The following is an 18,391-nucleotide window of genomic DNA, read 5'->3' on the forward strand; positions in this document are numbered from 1 at the left end:
TATATCTTTCTTCTAACTTCGATTCTCTCATCTCATGTCGTTCTTTTAACAGTCAAAACCTCTCTCAAATGGGGTTTCCAAGAATCCTCATGATTTCACCAGAACAAACGTACTCATCATTGATGTAGGTGATCAACTCTTTCAAACAACCATACAAATCCTAACCCTAGTTGGGTCCAATACCCTTTTCTCCAACCTTTTTAATTCTTTTGAACAACCGCACAATCCCTTTTATTGATAGAGACTCTGAATTTGTTTTCGATTCTTTTATCTCTATTAAGAACCAGGAGTCTTTCATCAAAAGCCAAAAGCTTTGAGATTCAAGATATTGTTTTTGAAGCGAAGTTTTATGGGGTTGAACATCTTCTTGTTCAAACTCAATCGGTGTCAGTTTGTTTTGGCGTACATACCAACGAATTCGAGTTTCGACGGGGTTTTGGGGAAGGAAATAGAGGCAAGACTAAAGGTATATCGAATGGTCCTGTTGGGCTGATGTGGGGAGGAAGACAAATGTTATAAAACTTTATAAATAAAGTTAATGAAATAATAACAATAAGACTTTCTAGTTCACATGGTAAGATGTAAGGTTTGGGAGTGGGAGGTCACAGGTTCGAGTTTCCCTTTTTTTTCTCCAAAAAATCAGATTTTTTAAATTATAAAGAAAGGGCATGCCACATAAGCTGCCACCTCAGCCAAACAGTCCATTTTGCACAACACCTCAGCAGTAACTTGCTACAAAAGGTAAAAAATGTTAAAGTGATTATAATAGTCGGTTTAGTGTTTTTTTTCATTAATGAAATTTAATTTAAAACTAGATCATAAATTGACCTAAAATTTTGGGACTTTTCTGGAGATTTCTTCATCATCCAATGTGTGTAATTTGTAAGTAATAAATAAAAATCCAAAACTATTATCATATTGTTTAAACATCATCGTAATAAGTGAAATAATTGGTTGATTGTTATAAGAAATAATTAACTCTGAACTATTCGTATACAGATTGTGAAATAATGAAAGGCATATCACTTGAATTTTCTTCAAAATATTTTTTTATTCTAATTTCATGTCTTAACGGAAGCATTTTATCCATGTTCACTTCTAAAGGAATTTCTCATGCAAATTGTAAGACATTTAAAAAACATGTTTCCCTATTCCCCTAAAAACAACCCCTTTATTTGTTTTCCAATATCAACATCAATAAACATATCATCTGATTTTGATTTCAATTATCAGCTAACTAAATTAACAACATATAATACATCAATGATTATTGCCATTAAAAACTCAAAATCACTAACCTCATTTTTGCTAAAGATTTAGGTTCACTTCTTAATTTCACATGACCTCAGACTCTCTCTTTCATCCTCTATCCTTCTGATTTCTCGATTACACACAAAACATGTGTGTGCTTCTCCTATTTTCCCGACCAAGTAAAGTAGTAACCCACTCTTGGGTTTTTATTTATTTATTTATTTATTTTAAATTTACCACAAATAATATAATCACCCCTTCAACTTTGTCTATTTTCCTCACTTGACCCAATACAATTTAAAAGGTGTAAATTCTTCTATTTTTTGTTTACAACTAATAACTAAATTACAATAGTTGTATTTTCCTTTATATTCTCGTGTTCCATTTAACATAAAATCACAACATCACCCCCAACTCTTTTATAGAGATTTAGCCTTGTGGGCTAAATCTCTTAAAGCCCAAACTTCTTTATATGAATTTGGAGATTACAAAACCCAAATTTTTTGCTTCCTTTTCTATTCAATATGAACCAATAGAGTTCGACTACCTTAACCTTAACTTGTGTATCTATACTTTTAGGGTCTTACATGGTAAAAAAATAAAAATACATAAATAAATAAAACTGGTTTAAATTTTGTTCAAATTCGGTTTTGAGCGGATCAGTTTCATATTTTAAGTTTAATTTTTTTTTAACCTTTGGACCTGGTTGGTACTATTAAGTTTAGTTTTAAAGATTAAGTTTTTTAGTAAAAGAAAGAAGGGAATTAGGTCTTCTTTGCGGCGGTCTCGACTTCCTCTCGGATCAATATTGGATCGGTCTCTGTCCGCTTTTTATCGGACTGGTCTCGGTCGGTCTTTTATTGGTATTGTGCTTATTTCGACCAATCTTTTTTCAATACATACTTGTTTTAGACCAGTTCGGCAGCGATCTACTTTTTGGACCGGTTCGAGACCCTCTTTTTAGCTCATGTTTACTTGAGTAGTTTGCATGCTTCATAGTCCATAGAGTAAAGTCATTGGACCAAACAAATAAAAGGGATTGAATGATTTGGGGTTAGGGTGAGCAATTCGCCTGTTCAAGCCGCACTCCGCACTGAACCATGATTGGTATAGTCCATAGAGTAAAGTCATTGGACCAAACAAATAAGAGGGATTAAATGATTTGGGGTTAGGTTGAGCAATTGGCTTATTCAGACCGCACTGAACCATGATTGGTTTTCATTAAGCGGGCAGATTGTTGGTTCTTAAGATTGTCGTATCATCGGTTTCAGGTTTTTTCCTATCGATGCCACCCGTTCCGGGTAAAAGACTAGGCCCAACTCGAAAGGTGTTTTATGTTTAACATTATGCACAATCGTTTATCTTTTTAAATTTTCCCTAACTCCTTGTTTGAAGTCCATTTGACATGATTTATCTTCAAGATGTAGTTTATCTTTTAAACTTCATTTTATATTATATAAACACCTTTTTTTGGTTAAATATTAACTATGTTACATGTCCCGTAACAAAAGGTATCAAAACAAAATTTATGTTGTTTTAAGATTGAGTTCCTGTTTTTACTTTATTCTAGATTATATTAACACCTTATTTTTTATGTATGAGGTTATTTTTTGTTGATTGATTTGATATTTGTTTTAACCATTTGGGTTCAAAGCACTAAATAGTTATATAAAACATGTACCTGTTCTAATTGAATACGAAAAAATGGCATTGAAACCACTACAGTTTAATCGATCCGATTAACGGTTCTTATTATTGGTCGAAACCGGGTCCAATTCCAAACAGGTACGGACCAATTGCTCACCCAGGGAACGATTATGTCATTTTAAAATTAAAAATTCATGTAGAGAGGTCTCGGAGGACGATTTGTCATTTTAAATTTATGATTTTTCCGAAAATGACTATTGAGGGTAACTAACTGTTGTGTTTGTTCTCATTTGGTTCATTTCATTTTTTTGTACTCAATATATCATCGAACTTGTTGTTTGGGTCACCATAAACCTTTTGACCGAATTTTGACATGTGATAGCCGGTCAAATGGTTATTGTCACACCCCGAACCAGACGGCGGAAACATCTGAGGGCTCGTGTGACTAACAATTGAAATATCATCATAATGAATATACATGAAACATAACACATTCATCACCAAACATTACATATTTTACAGCTGCTATTGTTCACTTCAAGTACATTGTTATAGATTACATAAATTCAAAGTATTAATAGTACGATGAGTGATGTTACACAAAATAAATTCAAACACACTTGAAAATCCTCCTGCTTAACGATTTCCTAAGAATACAAGTTATTTTAAAAACGGTCAACATATATAATGTTGGTGAGTTCATAAGTATGTTTGAATAAAAGTCTTTTCATCTTTTGTAAACCCAGAAAAATCCGATATTTTTTGTAAAATGTCTGAAAATGATGTGAATATCGATTATAAATGTATATGTGAATTTCATAGCAGTAACATATAGGAATGCAGTTTAAATTTCTTTGTATCATAAGTAAGTGGTAATTGAATATTAGTATTTCCCCAGAAAATCCAATATTTTCTGATTTATAATAATGTCGTGGTTATTGTATCATCAAATAAGTTGTTTTGTGTTGACACGATCAAAGGGTTAATCTCTGAAATGTTAAATTGGTATGGGATCTCTATATGAGCCATTATAACCATGCATGATAATGACTAAATTGCCTGTCTTGGCATTTTTCCAAACGCCGATATTTGCTCAAGGTTTTTTCGCCCTAGACTGGCCTAGTCTAGCTGTAGCAAACATCTAAGGCGTGGGGGGTCACCCCGTATAGATCTATACACAAAATCCCATTCTCCCTCCAGGAAAACTCTGGTTATAACTACATGCTATGATTGTACACTCAAAGGTGCCAACAGACAAGTCTCACTAGATTCTCAACCTTTCATGTTTGTTATGTTTTTCACCATGTTTAATGTTTATGTGTATGTTGTAGGTTTTCAAATCCAAAGGTATGTATATAAGTATACGAAGTTTAATAATTATGTAAAGGTATAGTTACGACCTACTAAGCATGTGATTTTCAGTCCAAGCCCAATTAGCATGTAAATGATCCACAAAGATCTAATAACATGTAAGAGGGTAATTTAGGCCCAATAAGCATGTAAATAGACCACCAAGGCCCAATAAACATGTGACCCATAGCTCAGGCCCAAATTAACATGTAAATGGGTCGCAAGGCCCAATAAACATGTCATGGAAAATATTAGGCTCAATATACACTTGAATGGGCCCTTAAGGCCCATTGGCCATGTAACGTGACTATTAGGCCCAATAAAATTGTTATCGATGTATTTCGTCCATTCGTTATTATTTCGTTGTTTGTTTTAGCTCGAGGTTTACCAAATTGATTATAAAAAGTCATCTTTTGTAAAAACGACGTTCTTGGCCAATAAGCCTCAAATTTTCAATTAAGGCCCAAATTTTTATAAAAATAACACTTTAGTCTATAATTTATAAAAGTTTGTAATTTCGTCCCAAATGTTTAGAAATTTACGGATTCAGTCCAAAAATTCATATTTTGACATTTTTGGCCCAGTTTTGCAGAAAATTACATTTTCAGCCCTTATTTGTAAAAATGACACTTTCGGCCCAATTCTTATAAAAGTTACATTTTTGGCCCAATTTAGAAATAATTGTTATTTTCACCCCTAAATTTGGTTTATTTACATTTATGACTCAAACTTTGATCAAATGACATTTTTAACCCCAAAATTCTTATTTTTCGCAAATTTGGGCCCAAAATCGTGAGGCCCAAATATTAAGCCCAATAGGCTAAAATTTACACTTTTGGCCCTTTGAAAAGTAGGGTTATCATGAAAACTCATTTTATATAAGTATGACCTGTTTGATCCTTATAAAACCGTAAATGTCACTTTTTGCCCTTATCTTTTGTTTTCTTGACAATTATGACCCTTAACAAGATTTTTGCTTTAAATTTTTATATCTTAAACATATAGCCACTTTTAATTTGATAATATGTTGTATAGGTTGTCTTAGTTCATGGATTTTTACTCAATGTTGCTTAAGATGTCGAGATGTGTTAAGATCTAACACATTTTTACAAAATAAACTAAGAAATCACACAAGACATGCATACAAAACATAGATCTACACATTTTACTTGTATTCTCCCCCAAAAATCATATGAAAACTGAAATCTTTGCTTTGATGTTTCAGTTTTTAGAGATGAAGTGGAGAGATTTTTGGTCCTAGCAACACCTTGAAGTAGTTTTCGAGCTTATGAAGTTTCTAAGAGTGTGATCACGGAATAAAGCTATGTAAGAAGGAGTTCTTGATGTTAAAATGAAAGGAGATGTTTGTGTTTGATAACACTTACCAAAGATTGAAAATACTTGATGAAGATCCTTGAAACACAAGCAAAAATTTTGAGATTCTTGAAGGAAGGAGGAGGATCTTTGAGAGTGTTTGGAGAGGATTTGAAAGAGTGTGTGTGTGTGTGTGTGTGTGTTAGCTCTCGGCCGAGAGATAAAGCGAGAGTGGGAAAGAAAATGTGATGTTCACCTAGATGTATGAGATTGGTAGTTTACTTAATGGTTACTTTGCATGGAAGTCCATTATGCAAGTGTGATGTGTCTCATGCTCATTGGTTCTCTTCCTTTTCTCTTTTTTTAACACTTGGGCCGAAATGGGGCAATTATGGAAGAGTTTGGGTCTTATCTTGGTCCTCACTCGAAATTATAAAGCCCATAGGAAGGTTTTCGGCCTATTAGGCCCTTAAGTGTATTTACGACCCAAAATGGCATAATAGAATGGGTTTTATGGTTCGTTAGGGTTAATTGGAGTTGTTATGGCCCATTAAGGTTAGAATGAATCATTCTAGGCCCAAATGGTCCAAAATGTTATAGATTTATGAATTGGGTCCATTTAGAATCCAAATAGGGTTTCCAAGCCCAATATAGTTGAATTGAATGCTTATTGGTCCATTAGGCCCAATAAGGAAATCCTAGTCCATAATAAACTTAAACCAGGGTTCTTAGGGTTTCAGACTCTTTGTTGAACATGAGAGGTGCATTTAAATGAGCACTAAGTGATCTTTATTTAGAGTATATGTTTTACAATAGTTGAATGATTACATGAGAATAGAATTTCCTAGCTAAAATGCTAGTTGTAACAGTTATGGAGAACACAAACAACAAGTTTGATGGTATATTGAGTACAAAAAGAGAAAACAGACCAAATAAGAACAAACTCAACAGTTGGTTACCCTTCTGAGTCATTTTCCCCGAAAAGTTAAACGAAATTAAAGTTGCAAAATTATCAGACAGCAACCTTCTTTGGCTATAACGTATATGAAGAGCATTTCGGAGGGGTAACTTCGTTAAAACATTGTTTATGCTATGCTTACTGGGGTTAATTGTTAACACCTCTCTGCAAAAAGATATGACTGTGTATGAGAGGTATATTTATCAGCATTAACATTTACCTTAAGGTATGTTATGGTGATGTGTCTGCAAAAGCTGCATGATATTGTACATGAAATGTGTCTAGAATCACAGCACTTGTGATTCCACTCATTTGTAGATTTGTCTAGAATCCATGATACGATAAATCATTTGATTGGAAATGTAAATGTAGTCATGAAATGTGTCTATTTAGTCAACAAATGTCACACCCCCGAACCAGACGGCGGAAACGTCCGGGGGCTTGTGCGTGACTTCATCTTGAAATATCATTACAGTGAATATAATTGAAACATAACATCACCATCATCACACATGTAATATTACAACATTCATTGTTTACATCGAGTATTGTATTTGAATATTACATGCCAAAATAGTAAGAGTATGATGAAACAAAATATAACACAATTTCCATTAGTTTGTTTTGTTCATCCTGCTTCAACGATTTCCTGAGAATACAAGTTATTTTGAAAACGGTCAACATAAAAATGTTGGTGAGTTCATAAGCATGTTTGTGAAAATGATTTGTATAACTTTGAAAACCACCAGAAAATCCGATATTTTCTGAAAACTGTTTAGTGTGTTTGTGTTAGATCTTGTATTAATGCATGTATGTTATTGTTATTTGACTAAAAAGGTAAATAGAATGTAGAGAGAATGTAAGAGCATGTAACGAGAATGTTCCCAGACAACCCGATGTTGCCTAAATAGAAAGGTCTTCCGTAAACTTCATAACGTTAATTCCTCTAACGAGCTGTCATAACCATACTAAATAATGACAATTTCGCATGTCTTGGCGTCGTTGGACGCCGGTTTTGACTTTGAGTATAAGGTTTTCGTCACCCTAGACTGAGTAAGTCTAACTGTAGCGAACAGTTGAGGTGTGGGGTGTCATCCCCGTATAGATCTATACACAAATCTCCGCTCTCCCTTCAAGAGACTCACTCTGGTTATAACTACAGGCTACGATCATACACTTAGTAAGTGCCAACCAATAAAAACTCGCTAGATCCTTAATCGAATTTACGCGAAGAAAAATGTATAAACTCATTCTAGGTCCAATGATCCATGTAAGTGAACCACTAAGGCATCACTAAACATGTGAATCATTTCAAGACCTAAAGGGAATGAGATTATATAACATGGGCCCAAAATATATGTGAAAGGACAACTAAGACCCATTTCACATGTAAGGTATTTATAGACCCAAATAGCATGCAAATAGTATCCACTAAAATAGCATAAAAAGAATAACGCATATAAAACTCATTCCTAGGCCCAATAAACATGTAAGTGGACCACTAAGGCCCACTATACGTGTCTATTATTTCCAGGCTCAAAAGGAATGTGAATGTCTATTCTAAGCCCAATATACATGTAAAAGGACACTAAGGCCCACTAAACAAGTATATTATTTCCAGGCCCAATAAAGATATGAATACCTATCTTGAGCTCAATATACATGTAAAAGGACACTAAGGCCCACTAAACATGTATATTATTTCCAGGCCCAATAAGGATATGAATGTCGTTTTTAACCCGTTTGTTATTGTTTTGTTTATTTTAGCTTGATTATTTACATAATTGATATCTAAAGCCCAATTTTTGTAAAATGACATTCTTGGCCCAATAAGCCAAAAATTTAGGATTTAGGGCCCAATTTTTGTAAGAATAACACTTTAGTCTCCATTTTGTTCAAAACTTGTTTTGATGACTATTTTGTAGTAAAAATAACATGTTAAAACCCATTTTTGTCAAAATTAACATTCTTGGCTTGATTTTTGTGAAAATACACATTTTCTGGTTTTTGAGCTTTTTCGACCTAGTTGTTTGAAAATTTGTAGAAAAATCATCGTAAGTCGAAAATTTGGATCCGTAAACTCTCAAAGTTTAGAAAATTTGTCTACTTTTTTCACAAATTTTCTCAAAATTTTTAATGGCCTCTAACAAGTGTTAAATTGCTCATCTTCACAGGTTGGTCCGAAATTATTTCAAATCTGATAGGCAGTTTTGTAAAATTCGCCAAAAATTGTAGAAAAATCGTATGAAAACGTGAGAGTATTCATTTTAAAGGTATAAATCTGAACTTTATCCATGTAAAACAGTTTTGAAAAATACTTCCATTTGGATGGTCAAAACAGTCCGAGATTGGACCAAAAGTTTTCTGTCAAGGGCTGTTTTGTGAGTTTAGTTTATAGATCTTTGAACACAACACTTATTTTTGCTATATCAAGTATACAAATCACAGATCTACATGTTTACATGTAATACTTGTGGTAAAACATACTTTTCTCAAGATTCATGTGAAGATCCTAGTAATAAACTTCAAGTTTCTTAACATATTTTTAGATTAGTGAAGAAATCAACACATAATCACCAAATAATTCATGGAAAACACACATAGACATGCATATACACATAGATCTACACAAAGCAACTTGTATTCTCCCCCAAAAATCATATAAAAACAGAAAACAAGGGGTATGAACTCACTTTGGGGTTTGGATTTCGGTTTTGATGAAGATAAGAAGAAGGTGGTGTAAGTTATGACTCTAGCTAGCTTCTTGAAGTGATCTTCAAATCTTGATGAGTTCTAGGGAGCATGGTCACGAATTTGAGGTGGTAAGAGGAGTGATTTAAGTTTAAATATGTAGTAAATCAACTTAGCTTGTGAGATCTTACCAATGATGATGATCTTTGATGAAAAATCTTGGTGAACACCCTAGTTCACGAATTTTTGGAAGGATAAATGGTGAAATTTTCCTTGGGTTCTTTGGGAGGTATGAGAGGAATGAGGAATGTATTTCTAAGCTTGAAATGAGAATTGGTGGTGGGGGAAAGGCCTTACGGCCGAGAATTTAGAAGAAGAGGGAAAGAAGATATTTTTGCATGGAAACATGGGAAATACATAGATGCATGATGTGTATTAGACTTGGTTATCCTCCATACAATAATGAAGTGTCATGTTTAGATTAGTTTGGTCCTCATTGTTAAGATATTTATTTATTTTTACACACTTGGGCCGAAATGGAGTAATCATGGAGGAGTTTGGGCCTTATCTTGGTCCTTACTCGAAATTATGAAGCCCAAAAAAATAAATTTTCGGCCCATTGGGGCAAATGAAATCTTTTATGGCCCAACAAGGCTCATTAGAGATAAGATGGATTATTTTAGGCCCATATGGCCTAAAATGCTAAAGTTTTATGAATGTGGTCTATTTAGAGCCCAATTAGGGTTTCTAGGTCCAAGATGGTGAAGTTGGAGATTTATTGGTCAATTAGACCCAATAAGAGAATCCCAGTCCATAATGAACTTGATTCGGGATTTCTAGGGTTTCCAACCCTTATTTGAACATATGAGATATAAATGAATGAGAATAGAGTATAGTATTCACTTAGAGTATAGGCTTCTACAATGGATGATGTTTATGTGAGAATAGCTAAAAATGCTAGTTGTGACAACCAAAGAGGGTTGAAGCTCAGTTGCTTGGTTGTGACCATTTTCTAGAGTCCTAAGTTCCAACAAGTACCGACGTTTTGCTAAATTCCCATTTTGATTTTTAAAAAGTGATTATGAAATCTGATTTCGTGATTATGAATTGTGTTTGTGGCAAGTTGACTAGTTTATGGATGATTCTTACGAACCCAATAAATATATGGACCTGTATGCTAATATATGGTTTGAGCCGATGTTTAAGAAAAAAGTTATTAGCTAATTTGCTTGAAGTCAAAGGTTTTTCCCCTGACGTTGATAGTTAATAGATACAATTTGGCTTTAATGCTCGTATATGTTAAATTTCAATTGTAAACTTAGGGGTGTTTGGTTAAGCTTATTAGGCTGGAGGGTGTGGTGCCACCGAAACCGCATTCCCTCCCCCGCCACATAAGCATCATGTCATTTTTTACCACATAAGTGTGGTTTCTTGCCACACCAAGGAGTGGTGCCACACTTCAATTTCTTTCTTTCTTTTTTAACTATTTTAATTTAATAAAACTTCTTTTTTTAACTATTTTAATTTAATAAAACTTCTATTTTAATAAAAAAAAACATAATTTTTCATTACTTGAAAATAAAAAAAAACATTACATTGCACTAAAAAAAAAAAAAAAAAAAAAAAAAAAAAAAAAAAAAAACCACACACATGACATTTAAATAATTCTAGAAACTTAAAAAACACAAATAAAATAACTAAAGCAAACTACATAAAGTCGTTTTCCGAGAACTCGTCTTCGGGGTCATCCGGTGGATCCAAATTAAAGTTAATGTTTTGAACCCCGTTGAGCACACGCAATAGCGGTATAAAAAATTGTCTGAAATTCTTCAAAAGATGACATTTTTGAGAGAGTGATGATTTTTTTTTTAAATTTTGAGAAAGAAAAAAGGTTATATTATGGTTAAAAACAAACGAATTTGATATATATATATATATATATATATATATATATATATATATATATATATATATATATATATATATATATATATATATATATATATAGGAAAGAAAGGGAAAAAGAAAAAAAAATTTAATTTGGACGCAAAGGACCGTTTCAACAGTCAAAGTGGAACAACCAATCAAAATGCACGGTCTTCTCTAGCCGCACTGCGGTTCAGGCCGCACGAAACCGCACCCTGGGGGCGGTGTTCGCGGTCCACGTGGACGCGGTGCGGTTCCAAACCGCATCCCACACCTTGAAGCCTTAAGGACTTATTTTTCGAGCTTATTTTTTATAAGACCATCTTTTCTTATTTATTTTCCAACTTATTATTATGAGTTACAGTAAAAAATAAACCTATCTCATGAAAAATAAGCTAGAAAAAAATAAACTTATAAAAAATAAGCTCGATAAGCCCTTCACAAACACCCCCTTTCCTTATTTCAAGATTTTTGGATAACAAATGAAGGCGCAAAAGGAATTTAGGATTTCTGCATCATTATAGCTGTTGGTGAAAACCCTAGGATCAAAGGTGCGTTTTTACGAGAATGAACTTCGGAATCATGTAATTCTACTTAAAATCGCAACCTTTTTTTGTAATTGACCCTAAAGGATGCTGGTATCTTCTTCTGTATGAAATTTCCCTTATCGCTATCAAGTTCTAAATCTGTAACTTAAAATGATTGAATTCTCAATTTGGTTTCTTGCACATAAGGTGTTTGATGTATTGCCTCACTGAGTTTCTTGTATACCTTCCAGATAAATACAGACATGACTGAACCAACATCAAGTAGCATCGAGGATGACAATGTGGTTCTAGAGTACAACAACAACAATGTCAAGAAGGCAAAACTAAATTCAACACTAGCTGCACTCCTTGATGATCCTGTTCTCGCAGACGTACCAAAAAATCCAACTTTATCAGATGTTGATACCCTAATCAGCTTGGAACTCGGTAGTGCAATGCGTGTTTCTGTAATTAAAATGGACAACACATCTTTTGGTATACAATTATGCGAATTTCTCATCTTCCTATTTTCATCTTACCTCATCATTAATCATTAATCATTAACCATTGTTGGTTGATTAGATGTTGCAGTGATGAATTCGGCAAAAGTCAAGGATTTGAAACTTGCTGTTGAGAAAAAAGTCAACGAAATGGAGCAGTCAAAGATGGGTCATCGTCACATTTCTTGGTTTTTTCCCTAATCTTTGTTTTGATCTATTTCTTTCTTGATTTTGTTAAGAGAAAATTGATTTTTGTGTTATCAGGAAGCATGTGTGGCGAAATTTCTGCCTCTCATATCACAATGAAAAGCTTCTTAATGATGATGGAATTCTTCAAGATCATGGCATACGTAATCACTCTCAGGTGCTCTTGAATCTCTACATAATCTTCTTCCAAGTTATCTAATCAACCATTTATGTAAAATTTTGAATTTCTTCGAAAAATTAAATTAAATTTTGTTGCATACGTGAGTTTCAAAATCATAAAAATGTTGTATTATTCTAGAGTTTGTTTGATAGTTTTGGATTTTTGGTCGATAGGTGCATTTTATGGCATATATCATGACAAGGGCTTCAAATCGACATTCACGAAGGAGAAAGCATCGATTTTTTCATGGGCTCAATCGAAGGGAATGAATTAATTAGTTGTAACTCCTTAAAAGGTTTAGTTTGTGTTTATAAGAATGATTTTGATATATGTAACCATAGATATTGTTTCTATCTATGATCTATGATTTATCTTAGGTTGATTTAAAATGTTGTTTATTTCTAATGAAGTTTGTGGTTCAACCTTGTGTGATTTTGAAGGAGAAAGCATCGATTTGGTTCTACTCCTGCGAATTTGGTAGCTAAACAAGTTTTTGTTGTGAGAAGTATAAAAGCAATAAGTATTAAAAATACAGAAACAAACGAAATTTATATTACTGAATCAACAAACAAAATCTTATACAAAACAAGAAAACATACTTAGAATCGGAAATTATAAACTCGGATTTTATAGAGATTGAGGCATGTGTTTTAGTAGTCTCCTAAGAATCGTTTTAGTTAGAATCGGAAATTACAAAACCACAATTCAAACCCAATCTCTTTAACTCGAGTATTATCCATTTTATTTAGGTATTAACATAAGGGCTTATACACATGCTGTATTTCCAAAGAACAAACTTCTAACATATTGGTAGTCATCGATTAAAATATTAATTTAATTTACTTTCATTGATCGTAGCAGTCATCATACCCTTGAACAGTTTTCTTTCTCATCGACTTAAATCAATAGACCATGAAACTTCTTCCATTAAATCGATTTAAATTCTCTTAATAATAGCAAGCACCTTGTTTTTAAATGTGCTATAATGTCTGGAATCAAGAAAACTTTGAACGATTTATATCGAGTTTTAGGAAACAGGGATTCTTTATCTTTCAAAATAGTATCCCTATGGTACATACGTGAATTGAATTGTTAATAGTCACAATCAGAGTGCGAATACTTTTTCTTGAATCTATACAATTTTATGAAATTTAGATATATAACAGTGTAATAATTGTTCTCACCATATGGATGTGTTGGATTTGTGTGTATAAAACTCTATTTGGTTATAACACAATAAATATCTACGACTTATCATATTAGACATGATAATATGACGATGATGGTTTACAAAAGTGATATTACAAATGTGGTTAACATAAAAATGTATATATATGCATTTAAGAAACTTTGTGATATTCTTGAACGAATGAATAAAGGGGTCTAACAATAGCTAAAACATACTAGTTAGCAAGTTGATTTGTTAATACACTTGCACATAACGAGAAGATATAAATCATACACTATCACTAAAAAAAGGAATTTTAACAATCTTGGTTTTATATTCTTATAAACACTTATATTCTTACAAACAAAGTCAATTTCAACGCATTTCAAGAGAACCAATATATTTGATTTGGTCAAATACAAAATTCATCTATTCAAAACTATAAGATATATCGTAGAGATACCTCACCATGTCATGTTTTGAAAAAAGCTAACATATAGAGTGGCATCATTCTTCGAATATCGTGAATAGACGTTCTTAGTCACCATAGTCTTAACTATTTTGACATATGGTGATGAAAACTTCTCCAAGAATAAAGTTGATGAATAGCATTAAGAGATCACATCCGCTATACCCATTGCTAGGAAAGATACCCTCATTGTTTTGATTGTATCCACCTGGAATGTACCATAGAATCTTTGATCCACTTAAAATGCTACAAAGACTATGAGTGTCGCAACCACCATATAATCTTTTATCAACTTATACCATCATCTATGCTTCCTATAAAGGAGATGTTAAACATTAGATACAAATATGTATGAAAAACCTTAAAGGAACACTATAAAGATAATGTTTTCAGATGCATTGTTTGTTTAGGAGAAAAAAAAAACATTATGTTTATGAATAGACAAAGTATGTAAAAAACACAGATTTCACATCAATCTAAACAGCTTCCATATAACATTTGTCGACTTAATTCATATTAGATAAAAATGAATGAATGATACTCACCGAGAAGAATAATTTAACGCATTTCAAGAGAACCCAAACTTGAATCTGACTAATCCAAGAATCAGTGTCTGATATTCGAGAAAAATCATATAGATAAAGAAAGTTCACTATGTCATGTTTGCCAAATATAGCAACCATATCCTGTACGATGTTGTATTGCCTTCCAATAATCTCAGACGTTTTTGCACTTCCATCTACAGATGCTAAAAAGAGATCCCTTTTTGCACTTCCATCTACAGAGGCTAAAAAGGGGAATACTGTTGTAAGTCACTCGCAATTTGATTCACCAAATTTTGCACAAATATAAAGATAGATATTCAAACAGATATTGTTAAAAGTGGTACATAGAGAAAAGATTTGTTGGAACAAATTACCATGAAGTAGATCTGCAGATGATAGAGCTGGTCGTGATTTGGAGCTGCGATTTGAAGCACTGAGAATGTTAATCCGGCGCTCTTGCCTTCTGGTATTCAGGTCACCGCTGGAACTCATGTACGTAACGGCTACACTCATCTCGCCGGCTGCAAAGTGACGGTGTCAATCTGGATTGAATGCCATGAGGTGAAAATCGGCGGATCTGAAAGTACCTCTGCGATTAGGTCGAGCAAGTAGACACCAACTTATATAGAAGTGATAGACGTACGTCATCCTGAGCGTTGAAAAAATAGTACAGTAAATTACAAGAATTGTCCTAAAGTTTACTACTTGTATTAAATGTCCCACAACTTTGTATTAAATGTCCCACCGCTAGCTATGAAGAAGAGAACACTGTCCCCTAACGCTCGCTAATAGGGATGGAAATTTCATCCAATTCGGTGGGAAATCCGGTTGACCCGTCCCAATCGGGACGAGTATTCCCCACCAAAACGGATACCGGATACGAGGCCAGGGATCAGAGTTAATCCTGAGAATTTAAATGCTTAGAATAAGCTGGAAAAATGGCCCTTAGGCCGTAAAGTCTAACAAATTTAATTATATAAACTAAAGTTTTTTTTACACATAGGACCATTTATGTAATGTTGAAATTGCAATTAATATAACATATGAGACCATTTGTGTAATTCAATATAACATATGTATCCAATGTTAATATAACACATAGACCATTTGTGTAATTCAATTCAATATAACATATGTATCTAATGTTAATATAACACATAGACCATTTGTGTAATTCAATATATAACATATGTATCCAATGTTAATATAACACATAGACCATTTGTGTAATTCAATATATAACATATGTATCCTTTCTGTAATGTTAATATAACACATAGACCATTTGTGTAATTCAATATAACATATGTATCCTTTCTGTAATGTTAATATAACACATAAAGAAATTCTGTAATTTATATAAATAAAATTTGTTTTTTCCATAATTTAAACTTGTTTGCTTTCCCTTTTTCATACAAATATTAAAAAACCAAAAACTATGGGTGTTATAAGTCAAATCAGAAAAAAATAAGGTAGAAATGCTTTGATTCAAATGATCAAATCAACTCCTTAAGAACAAATAGAGATTGGAGGTCTCCACATAAAAGAAAAAAAAATAAAAAAATCATATAGCGGTCACACCCTTGTTTCTCAAATGCACAAAGATATGTTGCAACAAACTCTTTGCAAAAATTAGCCAAAATACCCCTTAACCACCTGATGTTATTTTGGCACTAATGTATTTCTTATTTTACCCTTTTTTGTAGCATACATGTATTGTAAGGGTAGCAGTGTGATGGTTAATTTTATTGGGTTGTGATTGCTATTTTATGGTTACTTTTATTGGGTTGTGATTGCTATTTTATGGTTTATTTATAATTTAGTTTGCAATAATTTAATCATTTTTAATAAGAAAGTTAAAAAGAAGATGATGTGTATATTCAATGCACTAGTTTTTTATTTATAATTCCTAGTTTATCGCATCTAAACAACACCTCATAGGCAGTGAACCCGATCGAGTATAGTATAGCTTTGATAAGCAAGAGTGTCGAACACAAGGGGAACGATAGTAAATTAATTTAAAATGTTTGATTATATGTTAGATAAAACACACAAAAGCAGTGCAGAAATGTTTTATGGAATTAAATCTCAAACAAACAAATAAATAGCAAATCTCGATAAGTTGACCGAAGACAAATCTCTTTAAGTACTTTGGTTTAGATAGAAATGTTCACCGATTTCTAAAATGATTAGGTTCATGTTCACTATTACTAATCATTTAGCAAAAAATTCAATTCAAACAGTGATCAATTGATTAAACCAATAAGTTTCTTAGTGTTCAGATTGTATCAAGCAAGACTTGTAATCTTAGTTAATCAAATTTGTTAATTTAATTAACTCTTGTATGATTTGTCATCACACATACTTACACATTAACTTACTTATTTTCTAGTTAACCCTAGATTCATGTTCACTAATACTAGGCATACAATCTTGTTTTCACAAAACTATATGATTCAAGCAATTAAGAAGATGTTCATACAACTCAATAAACTTGATTATTAACAAAAAATAATTATCATTAACACATAAGGATCTTTTAACAAGCTCAACAAGATAAATTAAACACGAATAAAACAATCTAAATAGCAATTAATCCATAATCAAGGTTTCATCTAATCATAAACACAAAGCAAAGGGTTTTAACACCCAAATGAGAAAGTAATTGCATATAGAATCATAATGGAATGCTAAACATGTTCACGTTAACAAATTACATGATTACCAACATGAATCTGTTCTCCAATCCTTCAGATCTTCGCTCCATATCAGCTTAATGACCTTCCGGCCGCCTTCTAGACCCTCAAAACGGCAGTTATGAAGTTTTCTTGTCGCACAAGTCGAAGTGGAATATCATAGATGATGAAAATGGTGGAATGATATGAGGTATTTATAGTTGAAGGGAGATGGAATTAATATGGAATATTAGAGTTGGATTGGAATAAGGAAACTAATGGTGGCTTAGGGATTAAGCAAATAAAAATAAGGTAAGCGGTGCTTGGGGAATAAGTAACTTGGAGGGAATTTCCGTCCAGCTTTTATGCTTCATCTTCAAGGCCGATTTTGGATATGATAAATATCGAATTAGCGATAAGGCCCTCTCACATAAGTCGTAGGAAATTTCGGCTAGTTTTCAGAACATTTTGAATCTTGTCTATCGGATTTGTGAGTCATCAGATATACCTAAAACACTGAAGAGGGGTCAATATGCCTACAATATCTTTTTTGCATCTTTTCAGCTCCATTCTCTTCCTTTTGCATTCCAACTCCCATTTTAACTGTAATTGAATATTTCAAAGCATATTAAGTATCTTTTAGTTCTAAATAACATAAAAATATAGCATAAAATAATAAGAAAATATCATAAATATATGCATAAAATAGACGTTATCAAACTACCCCACACTAGCCTTTTGCTTGCCCTCAAGCAAAACTGATTTTATTATCTCACCAATATCGCATAGAATAATTCATTTCAAACCCAACCATTATCCCAAGACCGCAATGCATGTATTTGTGTCTACAATTCCTAAGAACTTCCCACTCCTAAATACTCACAATCTTTATGAACATTCACCCCTTAGCTTATACGACATTCATTTTGGCAACCATCCGAATCAATCCTCAGAAATCTTTCTTAACCTCAAGGTGTTTTTGGTTAAATTACCAAGCATACAT

The 18,391-nt window shown here is 32.8% G+C and overlaps 2 protein-coding genes across 5 annotated transcripts; one reads left to right on the top strand and one right to left on the bottom strand.

Annotated features, from left to right (window-relative positions):
• Positions 1–11,541: 11,541 nt before the first annotated feature.
• Positions 11,542–12,920, top strand: LOC111914313 (U11/U12 small nuclear ribonucleoprotein 25 kDa protein). 3 transcript variants are annotated; one of them, XM_023910083.3, is made up of 5 exons: positions 11,542–11,688; positions 11,916–12,159; positions 12,247–12,352; positions 12,429–12,528; positions 12,705–12,920. In XM_023910083.3, exons 2-5 carry the CDS (start codon positions 11,928–11,930, stop codon positions 12,798–12,800), a joined length of 534 nt encoding a protein of 177 aa, XP_023765851.1. In that variant the 5' UTR covers positions 11,542–11,688; positions 11,916–11,927; the 3' UTR covers positions 12,801–12,920. The 3 variants fall into 3 exon arrangements, with proteins under 3 accessions (XP_023765851.1, XP_023765853.1, XP_023765852.1); XM_023910085.3 differs by having other exon boundaries at positions 12,247–12,333; XM_023910084.2 differs by having other exon boundaries at positions 11,580–11,721.
• Positions 12,921–14,013: 1,093 nt separating this feature from the next.
• On the bottom strand, positions 14,014–15,317 carry LOC111914312 (uncharacterized). 2 transcript variants are annotated; one of them, XM_023910082.3, is made up of 3 exons: positions 15,088–15,315; positions 14,714–14,955; positions 14,014–14,482 (listed from the first exon to the last, which is right to left on the bottom strand). In XM_023910082.3, the coding sequence occupies exons 1-3, from the start codon at positions 15,224–15,226 to the stop codon at positions 14,474–14,476; spliced, it is 390 nt and encodes a 129-aa protein (XP_023765850.1). In that variant the 5' UTR covers positions 15,227–15,315; the 3' UTR covers positions 14,014–14,473. The 2 variants fall into 2 exon arrangements, with proteins under 2 accessions (XP_023765850.1, XP_042753387.1); XM_042897453.2 differs by lacking the exon at positions 14,014–14,482 and having other exon boundaries at positions 14,491–14,955; positions 15,088–15,317.
• Positions 15,318–18,391: the final 3,074 nt, after the last annotated feature.

Source organism: Lactuca sativa, chromosome 8 (assembly GCF_002870075.4).
Source record: "Lactuca sativa cultivar Salinas chromosome 8, Lsat_Salinas_v11, whole genome shotgun sequence".
Taxonomy (NCBI): domain Eukaryota; kingdom Viridiplantae; phylum Streptophyta; class Magnoliopsida; order Asterales; family Asteraceae; genus Lactuca; species Lactuca sativa.